We start from the raw sequence: 26,603 nt of genomic DNA, 5'->3' as shown, positions 1-26,603 counted from the left end.
AACTCCGTCCCCAGGTAGCTCTTCTGGGCGAGTGCCTCCATCGCCCCTGCCCTCAGGGTGCCAGTGAGTGAGCCTGCCTTCTGCTCACAGCTGACTTGGGTGCAGGCACTTGGAGAGCCTCGGGGAGGGCAGCGGGGGGCGGGGGGGGGGTACGTGGGAAGAGATACAATGTCGGGGGAGGAGTGAGCAGTGCTGGGAGATTGTTAGCGGCCCTGGACATGAGGAACCCGGAAGTCTCAGTGGGAGAGAAAAGGGCAGCAAGGTGGGGGGTGACGGTGAGTAGCCAGCCTCTGATTATCTTCTCAGCTTCTGGGGAACAAGGGCTACACCTGAACTTCCCGACGGACGGCGTGAGTTAAAGAAGGAAGGAGCTCACCCGGATGGGGGAGAGAGCCGGGGCGCACGGGCTTGGTGCGGGGATACTGGTCCTGGGCGGAGGGGAGGGGCTACCAGTTACTTCTCCGCAGGGTGACATAGAAATAGGCTTCCGGCCAGGGTCCCTTGGAACAGGTGTCGGAGTGGTTGGGAGAGGGGGCTGCAAGAAAAAGGGGTGAAGGACAAACTGATTCATTAGATAGAGGTTCTTGGTGGGAGCCAACAGGACGCCAGCTAGCAGTGCGTCGTGCCCTGCCTTAAGTCAGGCAGAAGAAAACGTTCCAGGAAAGTAAATGCCCCAGGGGCCCCCAGATAATTTAGGACTGATCCAGAACACTGAAGACAGTGTGGAGAGCCTTCACAAAGCGAAGAAAGGTCACGTTTTATGATACCCCAAGTATCACCTACCTGTCCACCTTGAGCTAGAGACATGGATGTGGGTGGGGAGGGGTTTTTCATATGGTCAGTCAAGGGTTGGGGAAGAGAGAAAATCCAACCCTGGTTAACATTCTAGAGAAAAACTGAAAAAAATTTTTTTATAGTTGACTTTCACCTCTCCAGTGGTTTCTGAATGTCATATTTAAGGCACAAAAACTAGGACTGTTAAATATAAGCAGGTTCAGAAAATATATACAATTGCTTTGATAACAGAAAAAAAAAAAAAGAGCATTTACTTTACCCAGCAATATCCTTAATGCTTTTAAATAATACATGCCTGACCAGACTGATTCAGGCTGCTGATTTTACATTCAAAAGGGATGCTTAAAGTACTACGTGTGGGTTATGACTTTTATGAGAATTCACTGTTTAGCGGCTAAGTTGTGTCTGGCTCTTTTGTGACGCCATGGACCGTAATCGGCCAGGATCCTCTCTGTCTGTGGGATTTTCCAGGCAACAGTGCTGGAGTGGGTTGGCATTTCCTGCTCCATTACATGACACTAATTAAATGTGGAGCAGCTGGATGATAGTATTTTAAGTCGGGAGAAAAAAAAGCTCCTGTTTTCTAAAAGCCATTCACCTGGGCCAGGAGAGGACATAGTCCAAGAGGTCTGTGATGTGCTCATAGCCTCAAAGTGGATCGTTATAGTCTCTTCCAATCCCTAAAGCTCTCAAGGACCCACACTGAGTAACTGCACGTCAGCTCCAGAAGAAGTGCTCTACAATCTCTGAGGTACGCCATATTCGAACAGAAGCCAATGTTGGAGCCTCGCTTGTCCAAGTGTTTTGTTGGCCTGTTGCATTCCCAATAGTCTTGTTAATAACACACGGTCTGTACTTAATAATCAATTATATCCAAAGTCTTTTAACAGATGTGCTTTTTATTTCAGTATTTTCTGAGATTGTGATAGTAGTTACAGGCAGTGATAGAAAAAGTCTGAGACATCATAACAGAAGAGTGAAATGGCCTACAATACCCAAAATATGTGGTGAACAAAGTGATAAAGACCATGTAGTAACCTTGTAACACATTTACGATGGGGTGCTAAGTGAGTCAAAACACACTATGATACTAGTTATGGCCGTGTCACAAAGCTTGTGCCTGGACAAACACAGTGCTGAGACTTCTTTCTTTTCAAATATTGTTATCCTTTACTATTATAACATTATGGAAAACACTGTATGATTACTATGAAAAATGCTGCAGATATCTTGAGATGTATTCTCCTTTTAGTAAACATTATGTTTGGTTTACATTTCAGAAGTAATGAAATGGACAGAAAATATTCTGGTAACTAATTTACCATTTCCTTAATTGAAAAACCTGTTTCAATTTATTTCTGAGTCGGTAGTGCAAAAGTAGTCATTGAGATTTTGATTGTACTAAAATATTATTTTTCTCCAATTATCATTTAGATTATAGCTGCAGCATGTAGGCATGTTGTGGAATAGTTTGGCTGGAGCTGATTTTTAGGGTAAATGATATTAGAATTTTCCAGTAATTTTGTTCTGTGTGTAAGAGGCCCAGTACTGGTTCCAGAGGAGAATAATCTTTAACTTTTTCAAATCTCGCTGTTTCTCATGCTACACCTTTAATAATATTGTTAATTCTTGATTTTATAATCTCTGTTTTCATGTACGATACTTTATTTTTGTTAAGGGGAGACAGAAGCTTCTCTTAAGAGAAAACATTTGTTTAAAAAACGTTTTGAACAGTAGAGGGCAGCAAATTTACCAAACAAATAAGTATATTTTCCAGTGGTTACAACTTCACTCTGATTTCCACCTTAAAAGTATATATATACAGCAAACAAATATACTAGGTTCTGACTTATAGAAATCTATTTCAATGATAGACTAGGGAAAAGGGAGAATACTATCTACCATCCCGCATCCCACCTTAGAGCACCAACTTCCCATGACATAATTTTGTAGAATAAAACTTCAGTTTACTGTTTCAATGGGCACATGCTAATAGAAATTAGAAGAGAACCTCGCCCCCCTGTCCACCGCCCGCCGAACAATGATCATTAGCAGTTATCCCTAACTTTGGGACGTAATGAAAGGCACAGGCTTGAGCAGAGCCTGCCAGGTAAAGAAATGCTAAGTGGCAGAACTGGAATTTTCTCTTTGCTGAGGTTGACCTTTTGAATCAGGCAAGAATTAAATGTATTATGTAGCAACCTAGAGTCACCCTAAGGCACACAGGGGCCTCATGGAAGTCAGGGATACACATTCGGATGGTCAGCCCACAGACAGACAGACATACTCATGATCCCACAAAACAACACTTTCCATGAGTGAATCAAGTGTTTTCAATTGTTCAACACAAATGTTAACACTCAGAACTATTTAGGAAGCACAACCATGCTCATACAAGACAACAGAAGAGCCGCAATACTGCTGCACCTCTTTCTACCCTCCTTGGGTCTCGTCTCATTGTGAAAAACGCAGCACACCTGTGCTCACAGTGAACGCTGGGTCAACAGCGCATGAGGAAGGTGTGTAAGAAAACTGAAAACTATGCATCACATACAATTCTTATTTAAAGGTAACCTATTTTTCAAGGTTTGTTTTCTACAGTTGCATTGTGCTGCTTTTCAGATTATAAAAATTCTCCTGTTCTCAGTATTCTTATTGCAGGCATGGGGTTTCTATTTGCAGTTCTGAACAAAAAGAAATTGCCACTGTCATTTGGTTCTTTATAACTTAGGCTCATTAGATTTTTAAGCTTTAATGATATTGGCTACTATGTTTTATATTTACTGAGATTCCACAGTAAATGCTCTACACATTGTTAGGACAATTTTTTATGATTTAAACCAACAGATGAAACTCTCAACTTTTATAGCTTAAGCTTCTAGTGACAATCTTCACTGCTAAAGAAGTTTAACTTCACTGAGGATTTACGTTGCATTTCAACTCTGCACTGTATTTTCAGTGATTGTTTGCTCACTTTATCATGTGTGGGTTTAGTTATCGTAGAGAAAGATTACATCTCCACGTTATTTTCTATTTTCAAGCATAAAGGTGTTCTGCTGCTGCTGCTGCTAAGTCACTTCAGTCGTGTCCGACTCTGTGCGACCCCATAGACGGCAGCCCACCAGGCTCCGCCATCCCTGGGATTCTCCAGGCAAGAACACTGGAGTGGGTTGCCATTTCCTTCTCCAATACATGAAAGTGAAAAGTGACAGTGAAGTCGCTCAGTCGCGACTCCACGGACTGCAGCCTCCCAGGCTCCTCCGTCCATGGGATTTTCCAGGCAAGAGTACTGGAGTGGGAAAGGTGTTCTAAACCAGTGCTTAACTGAATTTAACGTGGTTCACCTGTAAATATATCCAAGCCAGAGAGGATGTAGAATTTTTATCAATATAATCCCAGGAGAGAGTTTATATAATTGTCTCGTGGAATAAACTGTGGTTCAAGTCAGTTTAAGATAAATTCTTGGTGACTGCAGAGTACTTTTCTAGATCAAACATTAGGGCCATTTAATCGTCATTCCTGAATTTATAGTCAGTTGAGAATGCAGGCACTTCCAAAAAACTGTATTAATTTTTACTTTCCTATTAAAGAATATGAATATACATTCCATTGATTTCTAAGGAAGAGGAGGATCCCTTTGGCCAGGGTCTGGGAGAGGACTTCTGTTCAGATAGCACTGTCTCCTCTCCCCACTTCATGTGCCAGGGAATCAGGAAACCACAGTTACTAACAGCAGTGTGTGGGACCCCTCGTGTGTGCTTTGATGGAGACCGGGGTGCCTTTCGTCCCTAGAATCATACAGACTTCACAGATAAGCAACAGAACAAGGATTCCATCCCACCAACTTGACCACTAACTCCAAGGGTAAAACCTATCCCCATTCCCTTATTATTAATTCAATGTGTGTTCACTGAGCACCTACCCTGTGCCAGGCATTGCTCTAGGTGCTAGGGATTCAACTGGTGCACCAGATATGGTCTATGCCTTCAAGGAGCTTAAAGTCTAATGAGGGACACAGACAAGTGAGTAGGCTGTTATAATTCAGGGTGGTGAGGGGCAGTGCAGCGTGCTTTAGGAGGGCTCCTCACAGCAGGGGAAGCAGGCATCTGGTGTCTAGAAGTTAGGGTGGTGCCCTGGGCAAAGTGAGCCAGGCTGAGCAGGAGATATGGGACTTTCCACGGGAGGAAAGAGGTGGCAGAGAGAGCATTCCTGGCCAAGGGGCAGCTGGACAGAGGTTCAGGGAGGAGGCATGCAGAGCTCTCTGTAGAGCTGTAATGTGGTGAGACAGGAAGGGCAGGGAGATACTCGGGGCTGCAGAGGTCAGGGGGGCCAGACTACAAGGTTTTTTGTGTATTATGTTAAGGAACTTGGCTTTGCTCTAAGAACCCTTGAGAGCCAGGAGAAAGTTTTGAGCAAGAGGCTTTCTAGGGTTGTCATAGCTATGGTGTGGAGACGAGATTGGAGAATTAGGGAAATGAGTTAGTGGCTGACATTGTAATCCAGATGTGGACAGTGGTGGGCCAGATGGACAGAGAAGGGCAGTGGCGCTTCTTCCAGAAGGCAGGACTTTGAGATGGTTGGGGAGAGGGGAATCCAAGATGACAATTTGGGAAGACTGGGCAGATGATGGCGTCATCTTGGAACTCAAAAGAGAAGCAAAGAGTACCCTAGCTGTGGTGTATACTTTACAGAAATTAAAGATGAAAAGAGCAAAGGAATGCTCACAAACTGTCTTGGAGTAGACGTGAGAGTGCTAAACCTCACAGCTTACCTGCTGTCCATTTGCTGTCCCATCCCTCTTATTTAGCAAACCTGCTCCCTATCCTCTCTCTCGTGTGTCTAAGACAGTCTCAAATCTTATGTAAACTCTATCAAAATATCAAGACATAGCCAATCTCTGCAATCATGCCCTATGGCACCACTGCCCCCCCTTTTTTTTCCTGGTTTAGAGAGGCAATTGGAATGGATTCAGGGTTGATGAAAAGAAGAAGATACTAGACTAGCTGAGCCCTATAATAAAAAGCCTGGCCAAAATGATACAGATGACTGGCTGAGATCATCTTGCATAAGGCTGGCCCTCAGCAAAATTGTTTAGGAGGCATAAACATTTTGGTTCTTTCTGTTTCTTCATGAGATATCCATTCTCACTTTTGCCCAAGTTTCTAGGTTCCTTTCACTGCCCTTTTCCTGTGGCAGCAGAGAGCTATCAATATCCGAATCTTCAACCACACCTGCCCTCCAGATCTTTCCATTTCTTTTAGAACTAGTTCAGTATACTGGGTGTATTGGTTTTGTGTCTTAACTACAATACTCAGGGCCCAGGTTGCTGGTCAAATAAATCCAGGACACGAATTTATTATAAATGAACAAATTAACTTATACTATAAAATAGTTAATCAAATCATCTAATTAAGGTGATAATGACTACTAGCTAAATGTGTTTGCAGTTTAGCATTGTGCAGGTGATGAAATGCACCAGGTATGAGTCTGTGGGCTCAGCTTCCAGGTGCAGTGCTAACCAGCCACGGGAAGCTGGGCAAGGTTGCTTAACAAGTGTTCAGTCTCTCTACCTGTAAAATGGGAATTCCATACATTTACTTCATACAATTGTTGGGATCATTATATGGTAATAAGGCATGAATTACAAGGCCTGACATCTTAAGTAAGTGCTCAGTAAGGAGCTACAACTATTGCTACTGCTTTTGTCATTGCTGTTTTTAAACTTGGAGTCTTCAAGGCATTAACCCAAAGACATGACTAAAGGGACATTTCATTCACAATGACAGGGCCTGTGAATAAGCTATTGAGGGGGGCAAATTCATTCTGCGTGTCTCCGTTTTAACCACACTGGAGATGGTCTACTTCTTACAAATGTGGGTCTACTCTGCATATTGGTTAAACAGACTCCAGGTTCCTTGAGGTAAAGACTATGTCTTGCTCATTGCCATGTCCCCTGCACCTAATCCAATGTCTGGCACATAGGTGGTGCTTCATAAATTTTGTTGCATGAGTAAATACTAGAAATATCCTGATGGACAGCTTCCAAAATCAATCCTGTTTCCTGACACCAAAGCTGCAAAAGCATTCCGGGACAGTAACAATCCCCATCATCCTAAGGGTCTCAGACATTGTTAGAATGATCATTAATGTTTTGGTAACTACATTTAAATCTGAGGCTCATATTGCATGATGATTTTGATCTTTTCCATTTTATGCAATGGTGAATTCATGGTTCTCATCCTAAAAATTTCAAAGACCATGATATTAGTTCTCATCCTAAAAATTTCAAAGATCATGATATTATATCATATAACTTAGTGAATGAGTTATATGTTTGCAGTGGAACCTGCAATTCATTGGTGTTCATTTTTTTTTTTTTTCAGTTTTTCTGGTAAAGTCCTGTTACTCTAAAAGATACAAGTTAATTTGAAGAAAAGCAAAGAAGGTTTAGAAAAATATCCTGTATGAATTATGTGATTATAAGGTTCTGGAACATGTTTCTCAAGAATATAAGCATAAATACAGGGTTTGAAAACTAAATCAAGGACACTCATCTTGGGTGTGGTGCGCAACGGTTTCTAATCAAATTTCAGGGCTGACCTTATATATAATGATGTGGCTTCCTGGGTACTCTTAAAGACACTAACAAAGAAAACTCTCTATTTTCTGTTCACTGACACCTAACATTCTTTCAAGACAAGGACAAGAGTAAACTGCACAATTGTTTCTCTAGAAGCAGGTTTTGATAGAAATGACGCAGAGGAATTTCATAATTTCAAAGAGATCCTGAAGGCATTGGTCGAGGAGGGAAAGCAGAGGACTCAGAAAGGAGGATTAGGGGAATTAAGAGGGCCAAGGAAGAGCCTGTTTGTTAAACTGCACTTAGAGGAGACATGCGGTTATTTTCAACTTTATAGATCTTTTCCTTTGCAGATAATTAAAACATATAATTGGAAAAAATGCTGCAAAGTTAAATATAATCTTGATCCATTAGATTGACAATCAGTCAGGAGACTTGAGGCTTGGTAACCTGAGAGAGATTTAATAAGAATCAATTAAAACAATTGTTATAAAAACGGGCATTTGGAAAATTTCCCTTGAAGTCAAAGAAATATTAAGAAACCAATAATGGAAACGAAGGGATGGAACTGCTTGATCCCTTTGTATCAGAGAGGTCCAAGAATGATTGTTCTCACTGGCAATGTAGATGGGCAATTTAGTGCAGCATTTGAGTGTTCTTTTACTTTAAAAAAAAATTAAACTCAGGATCATGATTAGGCATAGTTATAGTTCCATGCCAATGAGTCCTATATTTGGTGGGTAGGGACAGTATAATAGTGAGTGCATCTCTGATTCTGAGATAAGATGCACAAGTCATGATGTACAACAAGCATGATTTTTTAATAATGCCAACTAAATAAATTACCTTGGTGATAAAAATTGCTAAACAATATGAAGTTCAGGTTTATTTGGGAACCCAGGAAGCCTAGAGAACTGGCATTCTGTTTAATGACAAGTGCTTACTGGTCTCTCATGCTGCAGAATGGAGGACTTCCCAGGTTCATATTCAAAAATACTCCTCGGCTCAGAACGAAATTTCCTTGTGTCTACTTTTCTGTCTGGAGGATCCCAGTCATGCCTAGAAATCAACAACAAGTTACACATTAAAATCATTCTGTATGCTTAAAGCCATGGATAAAACCACTGAATATCTGTTTTCAAAGTTAATTATGATACAGACTTTTTAAAAGTGTCTCAGGATAAAATGTTATGCTGAAAAAAAAAAAAGCACATGTATGTTCTGTTTTACATAAATGATTTAAAGAAAGCCATTTCTTTGTTTTCATGTTGTATGTTCCTCTGTTTTTTTTCCTACAAGGATGTGCCTCCTACTGGTTCAGTACGTTACACGAGGGGTCTGTGCAATAGATATGCAGACAGTGATGTGCTAGTGAACCCCGGGGTCACAAATAGCAGCTGTGTATGTTTGTGTTTAGAGTAAGTGGCGGCTACCCGCCATTAAGTCCTGTGAGTTTATCCCATCACTCTGTGACCTGGCGTCCTTGATCTGAAGTGACAGGGAGTAATGTACACGTCGTGTTTGATCTTGTTTATCTTGCAAATGGCATCGTAGTCTGTCTGCAAAAAGTGCAAAAGTTTCACTTGGGTTGCTGTCCGTAGGAGCAAATTGTGTGACAGGCTAGACCCTCCATGGTTTTACCCTTGAGAAACCAGAGCCTGGCATCTATTCTGTGCATAGGAGACCTTGGAGTCAGCTCTTTTTCCTGAACTAACATCCTTCAAGAGGCAGTCAAAGAGGGACTTCAAAAGTAAAACTCTTCTAGGTAGCTGAGGCTGAAGAAGGCTTCCTTTGGGAGGATCACTTTTGAGGAAGAAGAATTTTCTGCCTATAGATGGGGGCAGTTCTGGCCCATGGAACAGGATGAAATTCTGACTCTGTGCGAGGTTGGAGACACTCATATTCTGCAAGACAGGAGAGCTAGGGGAAAGCAGGTCCTGGTTTTCTAGTAAATTGATGAGCACTATTCGGCAGAGAAGAAAGCATTCTAGAAAATGTTAAGGGATTACCATGTTTCTTAAGGAAAGATTAATTTTTACTAGACATATAGGACAAATAATACATTTAAGTCTGAGTTAATCTTGGTTCTTTATGGTAGAGATACTGTTTTGTGTCTAGACTATTATTTCTCAAATTTAAGATATCATACCTGTAAACATATAATAATCATGAAGAGATGGCATTAAAGTTGAATCTCTTCACATATAATGTATGTCTTATCTTTGTGCTGTCTTGTAACCTATTTGATCGTCAGTTACTCTTCATGGTACAGCAGGGTGTTGAATATAATTTCTGGAATGGGTCAGTTAGATGGATGCTTAATAACCACATTAATACTAAATAATCATTACATTTTTATTTATTATTGCTAGTATGGAATGAGCTGTGACTTTAGTCAGAGCCAAGTGTGAGTCTGGCTTGGACATACTAGCTGCATGAGTTGAGCAACTTACTTTGATTTTTGAAACTACAGTTTTTTTCCTCTCTAAAATAGGTTTAAAATAGAGCATGTCTCATTGGGTTGTGTTCAGAATTAAGTGATATTATACAGGAAAAGTACTTAGATGAGTGCTTGTAGTGAGGTCTCAATGAAGGTTACCTATAAGTAGGGCTATTAGTCATCATCCTAATAAAAATGGCACAATAAAAGTGTGTTTATAAATTTTTATTTTTGTTTAAATAGTTTCTATAAATTATTTCAGTGGGGAAATTAAAATTAGTGTGTAGAAATGAGTCATAGGTGGACACCTGTTAACTAATGCCTTACTTATGAATAACCTTTTCTGTACTTTTGGATATCAGAGGGGAAATTTTAAATCATTAATAGTCCTAACAGTTTGGGGAACCTGAAATTTAACTGCATAGTCTCTGACCTGCTATGCCAAAGGGAGTGGGTGTCCATTATTTCTGTTTGTCATATGCATTTATTGATCAAAGAGTGGAGATGGCGCTCAGTTACTTCAAGTCTAACTAAGGTGACTAGGATATTATGAGGCAAGTATTTGCTGCACTCTTGATAGAGGAGGTCACCATGGCACCTTTACTGATTAATAAGATGATATGTAGAAGGTTATACACAAACTATCTCGTAAGGTAAGCACCGATTCTTCTGCTGAATGCCGTGTGGAATTAGTTTTATCCTAAACTCACTGTTGGGCACTTTGAGGGGGAAAGCCTTACTTTTCTGTTGAAGACCGATCTCTTGCTCGAAATGGTGGAACCGGAGGAGGAATGGGCGGGGGAGGGACGGGGGACGAAGCATCCTTAAACGCATTGGTGCCGTTGTCGGAGTGGCTCTTGGAGAGCGGTCTGTAGGTCTGGGTCTTGGCAGCAGGATGTGACTGGGTACTGTAGGGCGAGTTGTATAGGCCTGTCGGGAAGCACAGCACGGCAGAACAAGAAAAGAACAGAGACAAGTAACGCTTTTAAAGTGCATTAAACTATTTGTAATAAATAAAAATTCTTCTATTTATTTACAAAATATCCCATGATTTTACCAAGATTATTATCGGTAAACATACTCATAATGCATGCATTGAATGATATGCTCTTGATTGATTAATACTATTAATCATTATTAATTCATTAATGTACTATAGGCACAAGCATTGGTTACAGTGAATCCTCATCAATTATTATGGAATTAGTAATAATTCAGACTGGTATTAGAAACAGACTTACAGATACTTAGCAAATTTGCTCCAGGATAATGTAAACTAATAACACGTTTCCAATTATCTTCTGTTACTTTAGAAGCTTTGATTTGTATATAGTAATTGACATGTTAATTACAATCATATAAAATATTGAGCAAGTTATCTACATGCTGTGCAAGGCATAAGGAAACTTAAACCCTCAATAAGCTCATAGTACATCTCTGGAAAAGAGACATGATTAGAATTATGATTGAAAATAATTGGTTACATATGATAAAGGCCACATGCGGAAACTTATATTAGGAATTAAGATTTTAGAAGATGGTTGATAGTTGGAGAAGATATAAAAAACCTAGGGCACTAGAGTGAGCCCTGAAGGATCGGTTTGGGCTGGTAGGGGAAGAGGTTGTGGAGATAGCAGAGGAAAAAAAGAGGCAGAAAGTGCAAAGCATAGAACAGCACCATACAAGGTTAGTAAAAGGGGAAGAGACTGACTAGAGTTGCTTTGTCTACGGATTAAATGGTAAAGCTCTCTAAAGGGCTCTGTGAGTTGATAGGTAACTGCTGTTCAATTTGTTAATTATTCATGGATGCAAACCTCAGTATGAAAAATAATTATAAAAATTCTGAATTTCCTGCCACCTCAGTCTTTTGAGCTATTACTAATTTCACTCCTCTGCTTCTCTTGGAAGCCCATGCACATTGGCTATGACAAATAAGATACAGTCTCTACACTTTGTTTTGCTTCAGTTCCACAGTGCTTTTTAAGAACAAAACAGACCCAAAATGGAGTCACTCATGCTAAGCCCCACGTCATGAAACCGAGACTTAACTTAGTTACAGTTTTGACTCTCCCAGAAACAGAATCTTAAACCAGTCCATCAGAAATTGCCTGGTCAGCATGAGTTAGACACTCTGCCTGACAGACCTCTACCCTCCCCTCAAGGAGAGTGACCTTCTAGCAACGTGCTGGCTTTTCTCCTTGGTATGACTTCTTGTTCCTGCTTCCCTCTGCCTATTTAAATTCTTTCCTTGTGTTCAGCTCCTAGGAGGTCCTTTCTGTCTGCTAGATTGAATGCCACCTGATTCATGAATTGTCATATAAAGTCAATAAGATCTTTGAAATTTTCTCATTTGGGTTTTGCATTTTAACAGGCTAAACCCAAGAGGGGAGTTGGGAGTACCTCTGACCAGGATATAAAAGTTGAGGGACTCTTAGGCGGTCGCCTGTTATCATCTAGAGGAGTGAGGGCTGAAAGCCAGATTCTTGCAGCTTGTTGAGCTTGTTCTGCTTGTATTTTTTTTTTTCTCTATTTGTCCTTGGACGCTAGTAGCAAAATCCTCAACAGTTAAAAAGGCCCAAGTGCTGGCCTTCAAGTGTCACAGAGAGGGCAACCTCATCTAGTTCAGGGGCCAGGCTGACCCAGGGGACACTGAGAGGAGGCCACAGCTGCCAAAGGGGACGTAGGCCCCCAAGCCTGCTATAAGAGGGGAATACAGACACTGTGCTCTAGTCCTGAGCCCGGAACTGGCAAGTAACTGGAGGCCCTGTGCAGGATCCCCCGATGTGGTATTTAGAAGACAGCTGTAATCAGAAACATTTTTTAGGGGCCCCTCATTCTAGCCTGCAGCCATTCCCAAGACACCAGCTCACAGAAACACTAGTGCAAACGCCCAGGATTGAAGCCGTTCCATCATGACCACTGGCAACTGAGTCAGAAGAGTGGTCTGGCAAACTGGGATTTTTAAAAAGCTTTCTATGAATGGTTGCATTTGGAGCAAAAGCATGGACAGGGTCACAAAATACTTTGCTTGACTTGTTTTATAGTGAAGTGTAATCTGAAAGATCTGACGCAATTGTAAGGATTCTTTACTGATAAAAGGAGACCTTTATCTTACTTTGTACCCCTATTACAGTAGGTTCTTCCCTGCTGTCCTTCATATTTTGGTTAAACATTCCTGAAGCTGAGAATAAACTGACAGTGGGGAAGAAGCAGATAAAATAGTATTAGTTCTCATTTGCATGAGAAAAGATCCACTTTTTTTGGTTACACATGCTGAGAAAAGAAAGAGAGAGACACATGCACAAAAGCATCTTCCTAATTGTAGAAACTGAAATCGTGCACTCAGAGTGGTTAAAAAAAAAGTGGGAAGTTCTTCCACGCATGGCAAGGCACAGTGTATTCATGGCAAGCAAGGAAACCAGCCTACCTGCATTATATGTATAAGGAGTATTATACATGTCTGTGTCATCATCTAGAAAATGAAACATAAATATTATGGTAATACAGATTTGGTCACCACATCCTATTGAGATGGCAGAACTTCAGGGAAACAACAGATCTGTTAGAAAGCTAACACGGTTTGCCTAGTTCATAATGCCAGTTTAAAATGTTCAAATATTACGTTTTGGTTTGTTTTGCTGGCCCTCTGCAAATTGACTTCTCTGGGCTGTAACAGCTTTGCTCTGCTGCCCACTTCACAGCATACGGACGTCAGTCCTTTCCCCCCCTTTCCACCTGTTCTGGATCATGAATTTCCTTTAGTAAGTGCTTTAAAGATCTCTTATCAACTTGGTGAGACCCAGCTATGGCCCACTCTCTTGACACAGGGTGGATCTGTGAGGACAGAGGAATCATGAGTCTGTTTAAGCAGACAATAGCCAGGCTTGTTTATACTGTGAACAGGGAAGGATGAATGGATAAGGCCAGAACCTCTGGTACTCCTTGAGGGTCATCTTCTAAGAGGCTTTCTGGCAGCTCAGGGGTGAAGAAGAAGCACAGGTGTCTGGGAATTGAGGGGTGATCTAAGAATAAGGGCTTCCCTGGTGGCTCAGATGGTAAGGAATCTGCTTGCAATGCAGGAGACCCCAGGTTTGATCCCTGGGTCGGGAAGATCCTCTGGAGAAGAAAATGGTAACCCACTCCAGTATTCTTGCCTGGAGAATTCCATAGACAGAGGAACATGGCAGGCTCCAGTCAATGGGGTCACAAAAAATTGGACAGGACTGTGTGACTAACACAACACTAAGAGTAAGGAGGAGTGTTGAAAAGAAGGGAGGGCCATGAAGTTTGCTAGAGTCTTGACATTTTGTGTGAAACAAAACTGCACAGAAGAGTACTTATTCTTCCACCCACAAAGACCTGATCAGAAAACAGAACTACATACCCGGCTTGTGTACCATGTGGATTTGCTTAAACATGGTCTTGTACCAGTCCTTCGGTCTGTCAACTGTCTGTAAAAGAAAATGTCCCAAAGTTACAAAACTGGTCACAAATAGACGTTGTTCCGCTTTCTATATTTTATCCTTTTTCATAGCAGATTCGGTTCTGTAATACAATTTTCTCTTTATTATTTCATGATGACAATATCACATTACTGACCAGGGGATTTTTGTAGAAACTAACACCTGTGGCTGGTGATTTGTTATGTAAGTAAATATTGAAACACTCAGGTCAATACTGTTTGGGTAACAAAAGATGTATTAATACATTTCTGGTCAATAAGCTGATATCACTAGACAGCATATTAAAAAGCAGAGACATTACTTTGCCAACAAAGGTCCGTCTAGTAGAGGCTATGGTTTTTCCTGTGGTCATGTATGGATGAGAGAGTTGGACTATAAAGAAAGCTGAGCGCAGAATTGATGCTTTTGAATTGTGGTGTTGGAGAAGGCTCTTGAGAGTCCCTTGGACTGCAAGGAGATCCAACCAGTCCATCCTAAAGGAGATCAGTCCTGGGTGTTCATTGGAAGGACTGATGTTGAAGCTGAAACTCCAATACTTGGGCCACCTCATGTGAAGAGCTGACTCACTGGAAAAGACCCTGATGCTGGGAAAGATTGAGTGCAGGAGAAAAGGGGACAACAGAGGATGAGATGGTTGGATGGCATCACTGACTCAGTGGACATGGGTTTGGGTGGACTCCGGGAGTTGGTGATGGACAGGGAGGCCTGGCGTGCTGCGGTTCATGGGGTCGCAAAGAGTCGGACACGACTGAGTGACTGAACTGAACCAACCCACAGTTTGTAAACATATTACCCCTTGTTTGAGTTTAGGATGAGCTGGAATATTATATGCTATGGTTTTTTTCAGATCACAGTTGTGTCCAACCCTGGGTAGTTGATATTTCCACAAGCTTATTTATATAAAATTAGCTAAACTGAGCAAATTCTGAGAGACAGTGAAGGACAGGGAAGCCTGGTGTGCTGCAGTTCACAGGGTTACAAAGAGTTGGACCCAACTTAGTGACTGAACAACAACAAGTTGAATCAAAGCTATAGTTTTGTAATTATAGTTCATAGTTATAGTTTTTTGTTGCACTCCTTTTGGTGATAATTATCATTATCCATAAAAACTTGTTAGTATACTATTCAATACATTATTTTTAAAATTAACTGGGCAATATTTTGGATGCAAACTGTATTCTGATCATTGGCTTAGAATTAGAGAAATAAAAATTTGATATTTACTAGTGTAAGTTAATAAAATACTGAATATAGTAAATAATTTAGTGTCCTGGAGCAAGTCCAAAAATTTAGCTATTGCTTCAAAACTCCTTTAACATAATAATAAAATGTTGGCAGTATTTGCTGTGCTAAACTGCAAGTTCCTTAAAAGCAGAAGCTTCTTATCCACTCTGCTTTTGACATAATGTAAACAGTAGGCTACATTGGAAAGCTGAGATTAATGTCAGATCAACCTAGATTCAATTCTTGGTTCCTTTAATTACTGTTTAATATTTCCCAGCAATGTGAATTTGGGCGAGTGAGGTAACCTTTTAGAGCCTCAGTTTTCTCTAAGATGAAATAATTATATCCACATCATAGAATTGTTATGGAAAATGAAAGAGACAGTGTATGCAAAAAGATCTAAAACAGTGGCTAGAATATAAGAAATGTTCCATAAGCCATAATAGTAGAAAATCTCAAATATTTACAGAATAAAAGAATGGATGACCTAGGTTTTGGGATGGAAGTCTGCCTAATAGTATACCTGTAAATGGGTGCCTATGCCTTATAATCATAATCAAGATTTTGCTTGGCAAGCTGTTCACCTCAGCTCTTCCAGGGTTATTCCGGTAAGAAACATGACTGTTCTGTCTATAGTAACTAAATATACCATTTTTTTAGATGGTTCTCTTCATACAAAATATTCTGTTAGGACAGCCATAAAAGTAATCATGTGTTTGTTACACTGAGCTTTGGTGTACATTTTGTATCCTGATTTTTCTCTCCAGTGTGGACATTGTGTTTTTCTTCTGGAAACTGAGAGTTTGTCCTATATCTAAATTTCTTTTGCTAAGAATATCTGATTCTGATAATCACGACAAATAGAGTACCATCAAGGGCTACCTGACTTTGTTGGAAATCGCTTCTTCATTCATTTTAGCCTCTTTTTACAGTGGAAATATTGGGTGGACTTATACTCAAATGGTGGGAGCTGGTGGGGAGGAAGTGACAAAGCAAAGTCTAGCTGTTATTTGCTTGTTTAAACAAAGTAGCTGAACTTGTATTTTTAAGGGACATTTAGTTTCATAAAAGATGGATTTCTTTTTTTTTTATTAAGCTTTGATTCCTCTGTAGTCTTTAGCAATAAAAAATAAGAAATAACACTGTGTAAACATGTTTCCCAGCCATACCTGAACACCACCGATGGCAATGGGGAAGCTGAATAAGTGAGTTATATCACTGTATATGGCAAGGTATCCTGACAGACGGGATTTTTTTTTTCCCTTCACTTGCTAGAGGGCACATATCAGGCAGGATCTTCGTTGTGCCATCTGCTAGCTTTATATGGTGAGCACTGAGATACCAGGAAATGCCCAAGTTGGTTGACAAAGAGGAATATGAACCTGGTAAATGGGAACACTTAACCTCTCCATCTCTTTCTCAAAGAAGTCCTCTAAGCATTTAAAGTTCCTTTTATATATGTCCTCATGTAGGTTGTTACAGCAAATGGTGAGATTAAGTAAACAGAAGTCTACTTGAATTTGAGAAAGTTTACTGTCTTATGTGTTCTTCAAAATGGTTTTGCATTGACAGTAGCTATTAGTAAATCACTCTTTGGTTGTTTTCTCTAACTTGGCTGAATAAACCTGAAAATTTATATTCCTCTAGTTTACAAAACATCAGAATTCTACATTGATTTATCAGGCAGAGATTTCCAAAAAGGGGAAAGACACGTATTTTCTACCCACCAGTGTTCATTGTTCTGTTCTGTTTTTGCCCCTTTCCAGCTTTGAAAAGGCTCTACTGGTGTTATATTTGAGGTAGAAGAAAAGAATCTTGTATTTCACTTAACTAGTTGGCCTTAATTACACAGTCTCGTGGGAGCTGGACCCCAGCGGGTTTTGTTGTTGTCGTTAAGGATGGCAGTAAAAGGCTGGCACAGACGTCCCAGGTCACATGAGAGAGGGCAGTCTGGGGAGCTGCTCCCCTTCCTGCAAATAGCTCAAAGGTGCGTTTGTTTAACTCTTGGCTTTCTAGAGTTTCTAGGTGACTTTACAAAATTCTGTGTCCTTGGTCTATGGAAATCGAGAGAGACAATGTGTATAAAGGGACCTAGCACAACACCTTGGAGAAGGCAATGGCAACCCACTCCAGTGTTCTTGCCTGGAGAATCCCAGGGGTGGGGGTGCCTGGTGGGGGCCGTCTATGGGGTCGCACAGAGTCGGACACGACTGAAGCGACTTAGCAGCAGCAGCAGCAGCAGCATACCTAGAATATGTCTAAAATGAGCCTACAGTCTAAACTGTCTAACTGAGACCGTGAGACTATAAAATGGTACACTGACACAGCACTGCCTTTGGTGTGCACCCTGAGCAGAAAGCCCATGTGAAGTAATGTAAGTCAGATAATCATTGCTTTCTATGCGGATGAGAAGGGAAAACAGCCTTGGAGATTCTTGGCCTGCTGTGGCTCCGAGATGGCCTGACTCCACATTTATAAACACAGCTATACTTGGGGATGTGCTGTGCGGGGCTGACAAATAAGAAATGTGAATGAGTCTTCAGACCTGTACCTTTTTTGTAAACTTTGAAACGTCTACAGAGGAGCCTGGCTGTACATAAAAATGCTGGTTCCTTATAAGGAACTTCTGAGTTGCTTATATTTTATTTTCTGTTTTATAGAAGGGAAGCTTGCATTGAATGTCTAGTATATGCATTTGTTTATGCATATCTAAACATGCTTTCCATTTGGCAGTAGATAAAACACAATATAAGATTTTTAATATTTTTTGACTTTTCATTAACCATCTCTAACATCTCGGTTTTTTCCTTTTAAAATGTGAAAAGCAAGGCCTTGTTATTTAAGAAAATTATATCTAATGGATAAAAACAGTTCTAACTTTGCAGTGTACTGACTTAAAAACACACCTAGAGGTCTCAGATAAAATAAGAGAGTCTATATAACTGTGCAGAATCAGGAATCTCTAATTTGTGTAACTATTATGTTTCAAGGGTCAATTTAACAAAACCAGTGACACTGTACCAGTCTGACACTGTATCCCTACTCTATTAGGGGAAAAACATTCTAATTAAAGTATTTGGGAAACCTTAAAAAAGAAATATACAAGGAAGCGCCACCACCAGAAACATGCAGTCACTGTAAGATTAAAAGTGTTAGTCCGATCGCAAACTTTTCCTGTCACTTAAATATGACAACCATTGGTGCCAACATAGATTTTTTTAGGTCTTTATAATTAGCCACATTCAACATTCCCAGAATCTCATGAGTCTAAAGCCCTAGCAATGACTCTACAGACTTACCTTCTGGCTTCCCTTTCTAATACAGATGCTTGGAATAATCACTTTTTAACTCTTCTCTCAGATCGTGGGATCCATATAATAAATGCAAATTCAAGAAGAGAAGAACCTCACCCACCCTCACTCTCTCGTTCGTTTTGAGCAGATTCCAATTGCCCCAGATCTTTTTCTAATCTAATGCCCGTCTTTTCCTCTCTGCACTCTCGTCTTTGGCCCGGCAGGCAGGTTTGCATTCCAAACCAGGAGCCCTCCGCAACCTCCCAGCCAGGTATGCGGACCCGTGTATGCAGATGGCGCTGCGGTCCCTCCCCGGCCCCCAGTTTCACCTGCAGAGGTGCTGCGGCTCTCATCCTGGCGCCCGGTCTTCTTCCCCGCAGGCTAGCACAAACCTCCTCTCCAAGTGGACTGGCTCAGCAAGCAGCTGCCTGCCCGAGCTCGGCCTCTGCCGCTGCTGAACTTTGCCAGAAGGGGCTGCCCTGACGCACTGAGCAATGGTCTGGCAGAGTTTACAGACTGGAGGAAAAAAAAAAAAACCCAACCCAAACACTTCCACTGATCGCCCCGGAGAGCTCTCGGCAGGCACAGCCGACGAGGGACACTCAAATGTGATGTGTATTTTCCTCGGACAGCTTTTCCTTTCTCTGACATGAACTCCCTTCCCTCCAATCATCAGGCTTCTCAACTCCCAATCCAGGGCTCCCAATCTCCTGGCGGTAAGGCACATCCATCTCCAGACACAAATCACTGGCTTATTTGCTGTGCACGTGGGAATTCAGTGCAGCCAAAGAATTCACATTTAATTCTCCCTTCTCTCTTCTCTCTCTGTTGCCTTAACACTCCTTGGTAAAAGGTGAAGGCAAACAAAGCTTACTTCTATCATCTCACAGAATCACAATTTTCGTGCTTTTTAAATTGAAATAGAGAAACAGATTGGGCCATTATCTTCAATGGACAGTTCCTTTTCTCTGCTGCACACAGCATAATATTCATGAGAACTCAGATGGCACAGAGGGCAATCCTCATTATATAAGAGTGTAGGAATGCACAAAGCCACCGACAATCCATCCTTTGTGGAGATTTGCACAGCCCCGGAGCAAAGCGGGCACTGGCATTTCCTACCGTTCTGATTGCCGTGGGGATTCCAGATTCATCCACTGGCCCGATCCCTGGGTAGTGGGGTGCCTTGATGACTGTTACTCTCTTTTCCTCCTCGGAGGACCTGTACAGTGGTATCGAGCTGCCCACGCTGCCGTCCAGAGACTGAGCATGCTGGGGGTATGCCTCCGAGGAATCTGCAGAGAAGATGTGAAATATAGTTGATGCACAGGGAATCAGAGTAATGAAGCCTCATATTCATGCCTACTATAATACAGTATATTATAATTATCTGTAATTACATAGTTATATGTGATTAATTATGCATAAATATGTAATACTATGTGCTTCCCTGGTGGCTCAGACAGTAAAGAACCTGCCTGTAATGCAGGAGGCCCAGGTTTGATCTTTGGGTAGGGAAATCCCCTGGAGAAGAGAATGGCAACTCACTACATTATTCTTGCCTGGAAAATCCCATGGCTAGAGGAGGCTGGTGGGCTACAGTCCATGGGCTTGCAAAGAGTCAGGCATGACTGAGCCAATAACACACATGTAATACTACATTTATAAATAAATATAGAGTGTATTTGCATCAGTATATCTTCTAGCTCATTTATCTTAAATTTGAGTCACTCATTTTTAACATGTAGGTATATATTGAACCAGGCTCCTTTGTCCATGAGGATTCTTCAGGCAAGAATACCAGAGTGGGTTGCCATGCATTCCTCCAGGGGATCTTCCCAACTCAGGGATCGAACCCAGGTCTCCTGCTTTGCAGGCAGATTCTTTACCATCTGAGCCACCAGGGAAGCCCAAGAATTCTGGAATGGGTACCCTATCCCTTCTCCAGGGGATCGTCCTGACCCAGGAATAGAACTGAGGTCTCCTGCATTGCAGGCAGTTCTTTACCAGCTGAGCTACCAGGGAAGCTCCATATTATATCTATAAATAAATACAGAGTGTATTTCCATCACTATTTCTTTTAACTCCTTTATCTTAAATTTGAGCCACTCTTTGTTAACATGTAGGTATATACTGTTCGGACCTCTGAAAACAAGGTCTTCATCATTCAGTGACAGGGGTTAAGGGAAGAATAGTATTTGTTGAAAGACCATGTGGCAAAGAAATGTGGTAAAGAAATGATCATAAGCTATTAGTATTAATTTTTATCTAAGACTCTATGATGGCCAGAATAGCTTTGTTTTTACTTTAAAGAAGCAAAAACCATGACTTCTCACCCCTGGGATGTGAAAGTTGCCATAAGCATACAGTGTGGCTGAGATTTATCACATTCTTATTTTCAAGCCATCTTTGTTAACTTTTGGTGTACTTTTGTAAGAAACAAAGAGGACATAGGTGTACTATATATTCCATTTATAGTACATGGGTATTTATACGTTATTATCATTTATTTAGTACAATTGATGATATACTTTCTGTTTTTCTACAGTAAATTTCAAAATTTTGCTGACCAAGTATGACTCTCAGCCATGGTTTTGCAGGTCTGTTACTCATGTAACTTGGGTCTTTTTTTTTTTTTTTATGTGGATAAGGAAGTCTTTATGTCAGGGTAGCAGTCATTGATTACATATAAGTATAGATATAGATATAGCAGATCTAAAAAAATCTAAAAAGATGACTGTGTTTTGTAGCAGAACTTCATAAGATATTTTTAAAAATTGACTCATCATTATAAGGATAAATAAAGATAAGACCTCTTCAAACTAAAATCCATTGTAACATTTATAACTTCTATACTCCGATTATGTTTTAGTTTGCAACAGAAAGGCTTTTTCAGTCCATTTCAATTCATGATGAAGGATAAATAAGGCTAAGAATAAAACTGCATTATGTGCTATTGTATATAAAAGTAATATCTTTCCCAAGCAACTCCAAATTAAGATGCAAAGTGATACTTGACTCTGATTTTGCATTTAATTATGGAAAGGATTTGAGTGGACACCACGATGCTAGTATTTCTATCAAATATTTTTTGAGCACTGAGTATGTGCAAAGTCCCAGTCTAAACGGTGTTCAGTTCAGTCACTCAGTCGTGTCCGACTCTTTGTGACCCCATGAATCTCAGCACTCCAGGCCTCCCTGTCCATCACCATCTCCCGGAGTTCACTCAAACTCACATCCATCGAGTCAGTGATGGAATCCAGCCATCTCATCCTCTGTCGTCCCCTTTTCCTCCTGCCCCCAATCCCTCCCAGCATCAGAGTCTTTTCCAATGAGTCAACTCTTCGCATGAAGTGGCCAAAGTACTGGAGTTTCAGCTTTAGCATCATTCCTTCCAAAGAACACCCAGGGCTGATCTCCTTCAGAATGGACTGGTTGGATCTCCTTGCAGTCCCAGGGACTCTCAAGAGTCTTCTCCAACACCACAGTTCAAAAGCATCAATTCTTCGGTGCTCAGCTTTCTTCACAGTCCAACTTTTGCATCCATACATGACCACAGGAAAAACCATAGCCTTGACTAGACAGACCTTTGTTGGTAAAGTAATGTCTCTGCTTTTGAATATGCTATCTAGGTTGGTCATAACTTTTCTTTCCAAGGAGTAAGCACCTTTTAATTTCATGGCTGCAATCACCATCGGTGTTAACTCTGTCTTAATATGTGATTCCTAAGATTCTATGAACTAATAGCTTACATAATACAAGTTAGCCTTTTATTTTATTGTGCTCTTATATGGTCACTAACTCTCATTTTCAATCTTTTTGTCCTCAACTGTATAAAGTTCCTTTAGGGCAGAATAGTTCCTCTAGGCAGAATTTGTTCAATATTTATCTACAGAATTTTTTTCTGTGTAGTATAGTTTATATGTAAAATCGACCCATTGATATGTTCTAATATAAAAATCTGTCCATTATCAAGTATTTATATATTTTATTTGTTGGAGTGGGAGGGACAAAACTGTTTTCATTAAGAAAGATAAAGAGGAGAGTCTAATTTTGATAATAATTATTTGGGAAAATATTATGGCAAGAGTAATTTGTAGAATTTTACTATAGATATGTGTTCATGCATAGCTCCATAAAGAATCTAAATATAACAGACTCCTATTATAATACTACACCACAGATTGCTTATATAAGGGCAGTGTTTTGGCACAAAGACATTCTACTTTCTTATACTCTAAAAGGACATCATTATAAGATTCACAGATGATCCCAGGAGCAGCCTTAGAGAATGAGCAAGTATATTTAGACTTCTGCTTAATGAGTCTCATGGCTCCATGTAAGTCTTATAATTAGAGAGCTTTTGTTGGCCACAAAAGTTTGAGTTGCATAATCCATAGGCTGGGTGTTCCTGGGTAAATTAATACCCTCATTTTCTTTCAATACACAGTGTCAGGGGTGAGAAGATGCTGTCTACTGTCAATGAAGACATGGGAGTTAAAGCCCTGTCTAGTTCCTTTCTCTTTGCTGCTTGGTGGTGTCCAGAGGATTGGTCTCCTGCTTTTCTGAGAGGTAGGTTGAAGTCACATGGCCCTCTGCCGGGTTCCCTGTTTCCAGCTGTCCTGGAGGCTTTCCGGTTGCTAAGCATGAAACCTTTTTCAGCTTCAATTCAGATGATGGTTTGATTCGGTCAGTTTCCCAATGTTTGGGGTTTTTTCTTTACCCTTTTAAAAGCCAAGAAATACTTATTACATTATCTTCTAAGTTGTCCTAACATAGTTTGCTGCATAAAAATGTTTCTAGAATTACATAGCACAGCTTCTTTTCCAGGAGGCTCGAAAGAGTTCATTAGCCCCATGAAATTACGTCTTAATATTTATGTGGCTGTTCTAATGTTCATTTCTTTTTCTGGAGGAGAGCTCTATCTTTGACTTAATTCCCCAAAGATTTAGAAATAACTTCCTATAAAATTCTGGAATCATTTAAAGGAACTCACACCCCCGTCTGATGGTCTTCTGGTCTCGGTTCCAGCAGCAGTTTACTACTTTGTGAGGCGCCTGTCCCCTTGTTAGGCTGTTTTAATTGCTAAACAGTTCTATAATGAAAGCTTTTCCATGAAAGAAAGGGCTGTCTCAAACACAGATGGTATCTGTCCCTCATGGAAAGTTCTCCTGCTGTATGTGCACTCGCTTCTCCCTAAATGGCCATCTCTGTCTTTCTATGCCATCACCCCAAATATCTAATAGCCTTCTCCACACACAGACATAGATGCAGTCATTGTCTTGGAATAGCTGGGTGTCTATTTTCTCCAGTGTTGAACCCTCTGCCTTTAATTCCTCTCCTAGGATAGGCTCATTAAAAAAATGCAGTGTTGCATGTTTCTTCTTCCTTTTCCAAAAATTATTTGGATGCTTTATATATTTCTCATGTGGTTTGTACCTGCTATATTGAAATTGTCATGAAAATCAGATGACTTACCAAGTGACCGGCCATGCTGCATGATCATGCTTGAATTGAGTGAGCCTGGTAGCGAGTAAGCAGAAGGGGAAAACGGCCTTTGATAGTAACTCATTGGACTCACAGTGCCTCCAGAGTTTCCATTCACTGTTATCTGGCTCTGAGAAAAGTGCAAAGACATCCTGTTAAAGCACACATTCCCCTATACACCTCACTCCTTAATTGGCAATAAAGACTTCCACTCACATGACAGCAATCAGCTGTCAAGTGTTTATTTACTTTGAAACTGATGTCTAGAAGGGCATGGCACGTTCTTTTCAGTGTCTTCTCTATTTTCCTTTACTTTGAAAATCACTTTCTTTTTATGTCAGAGACCATAGGAGGTGATGAGGGAATGGAAGCAGCTGACCACTGGGCACAGCACTCTGCCAACAGTGATGTCCAAAGATCTCAAAGGAGTCAGTTACAATAAACACGAGGGTGAATCTGTTCCTATGTCATGACTTAAGTAGTCAGAACACTGTCATACTGCTCTGCGTGTCGGATTTGAAATGAATGTTCTTTGATGAGAAGAAAGGGATTGGCTCTCAGGTTTAATCATGGATGTGTACCCTCTAGTGAATCAGTGTCTCCAGGGCAAGGTGACTAACAGAAGGAGGATAATTGTTTGCATTTATATGTCCTGAAGCAATCTATTCTGGAAGAATCAAATACTTCGCAGAACATCAGAAAGATGTGTTAAATCTCTGGCTACTTCCAGCTCTCATCTCACTTTTTAGCCCTTTATAGTAATACTAATTTGTTGTTTTGATAGCTTTTTATCTGAGTATTTTCATATCCCCACTGGTGTTTCAAGATCCCTGTTTTAAATTGTGATACATATGCTTTTTAAACATTTTTTTTCCTGTATAACATGCAATCTGGTGCTAATATCATAGTAGATATTCAGTAGATACATATTAAAATTGAATTGAATCAGCTCAGTTCAGAGAGGTTGAACTCACTGCTATTAAGCTTGCCTGTCTGTCTACAGTGCAGCACTGGGCACTGTGCAGATGCATGCAAATAAGATAAAACGTTAGCAAGAGCACTTGGTTAAAATACAGCTGAATATAGTACACGCACAGCACACATATGCATACAGATAAAGAACCATAATTTGTGAACTTAATCTACTTATTTTAAAACAATTAAACGTTTGTTGTACAGGCCTGAAACATAGGTAGTCAATTAATTTCACATTTCCATGATTTCTCACTTTAAAGCAGATGTTTTCAAATCATGTAGAATTAATCCAATTTTGTTACTTTCTAGCCATGCCACATCTGTCCTAAAGTCAGTAAGCATTTCATTACAATGATAGTGCTTAACGATGAAGTACTTCTCTGAGCTGTTACAGAAATTACTCTCATAAGCAACTCTGTCTTGAGGGTCTTCTAACTTAGAGCACTGGCCATTCAAATAAGTGTGATGCACGGATCTCCCCAAATGCTTCAGAATGCTTATATACCTTTGATGAATTATTCAATAATATTTTTGCCTCGTGGCCCAAATCCAATTTGGTTGATCTTTGTAAATATATTTTCAATATTATTGTTATAATGTGTTTGAATTAACATTAAAGGTAGGAGAACTAAAAACTATCATGTTTTGTAACTAAACTTAGGAAAGCTGCCCTTCCTTCTATATTGATGGTTTCAATAACAATGGCTATGGGTTAAAAAAAAATAAACACTGCAAATAGATTTAGTCTTTCATCATGTTAAATCAATTAGGATTTTACTAATTGAATGCTACTATTAGAACTTTAGAATATATTTTATTGTTATATGAAATGATTATTAGGAAAGCCATCTCATGGAGAAGGTATATGCAATTTAAAATAAGTTCATATAGTGTTGGGTTTTGTATCAGTTAGCTATTGCTGCTTAACAAGCCACCTAAGACAGAATCTAAAACAATAAACGTTTATTATTGCACTGCAAAAAAAAAGTAAGTTCAGTTACAATTAGCTCCACAAGGATATATGTATCCCTTTCAGGCATACATGCAGTATACATAATTGAAAATCTGCACCATAAAATTTTGAAGCACTTCAGTCATTCATAAATCATTTATTAGGGGCTGCTTGTCAAATAAGACATATGTAAATGATATAAATATGTATGGAAAATATTTATATTTAATCTAAATGGAAGACAAATTATTGCTATATAAAACAATAAATATTCATAAATTTCTGTATTGGAATGGCTTGGGAAAATGGTTCCAAAAAATTCATAGGGCTAAATTTCTGCAGTGTAGATTATATACATTATTTACTGCTGTTGGACAAATGGGTTCAAAAGATG

At 40.1% G+C, this 26,603-nt stretch overlaps 1 protein-coding gene across 23 annotated transcripts in view; it reads right to left on the bottom strand.

The window, feature by feature from the left end:
* Positions 1 to 26,603, bottom strand: part of SORBS2 (sorbin and SH3 domain containing 2) — a 212,644-nt gene that overhangs the window by 53,722 nt on the left and 132,319 nt on the right. For 12 of the 23 annotated variants that reach the window (XM_070364400.1, XM_070364405.1, XM_070364404.1 and 9 more), the window contains 7 exons: positions 24,274 to 24,412; positions 19,918 to 20,090; positions 14,200 to 14,266; positions 13,243 to 13,287; positions 10,556 to 10,745; positions 8,320 to 8,434; positions 377 to 535 (listed from right to left, as the gene is read on the bottom strand). In XM_070364400.1, coding sequence (XP_070220501.1) covers positions 377 to 535; positions 8,320 to 8,434; positions 10,556 to 10,745; positions 13,243 to 13,287; positions 14,200 to 14,266; positions 19,918 to 20,090; positions 24,274 to 24,412 — 888 coding nt within the window. Of the gene's footprint in view, positions 1 to 376; positions 536 to 8,319; positions 8,435 to 10,555; positions 10,746 to 13,242; positions 13,288 to 14,199; positions 14,267 to 19,124; positions 19,441 to 19,917; positions 20,091 to 24,273; positions 24,413 to 26,603 lie in introns of those variants that run through there. The other 11 variants (XM_070364407.1, XM_070364410.1, XM_070364417.1 and 8 more) reach the window with 5 other exon arrangements.

The sequence above is a fragment of the Bos mutus genome, chromosome 27 (assembly GCF_027580195.1).
Source record: "Bos mutus isolate GX-2022 chromosome 27, NWIPB_WYAK_1.1, whole genome shotgun sequence".
Lineage (NCBI taxonomy): Eukaryota > Metazoa > Chordata > Mammalia > Artiodactyla > Bovidae > Bos > Bos mutus.
The sequence above is the reverse complement of the archived record's forward strand: the minus strand, read 5'-3'. Positions and strand labels throughout refer to the sequence as shown.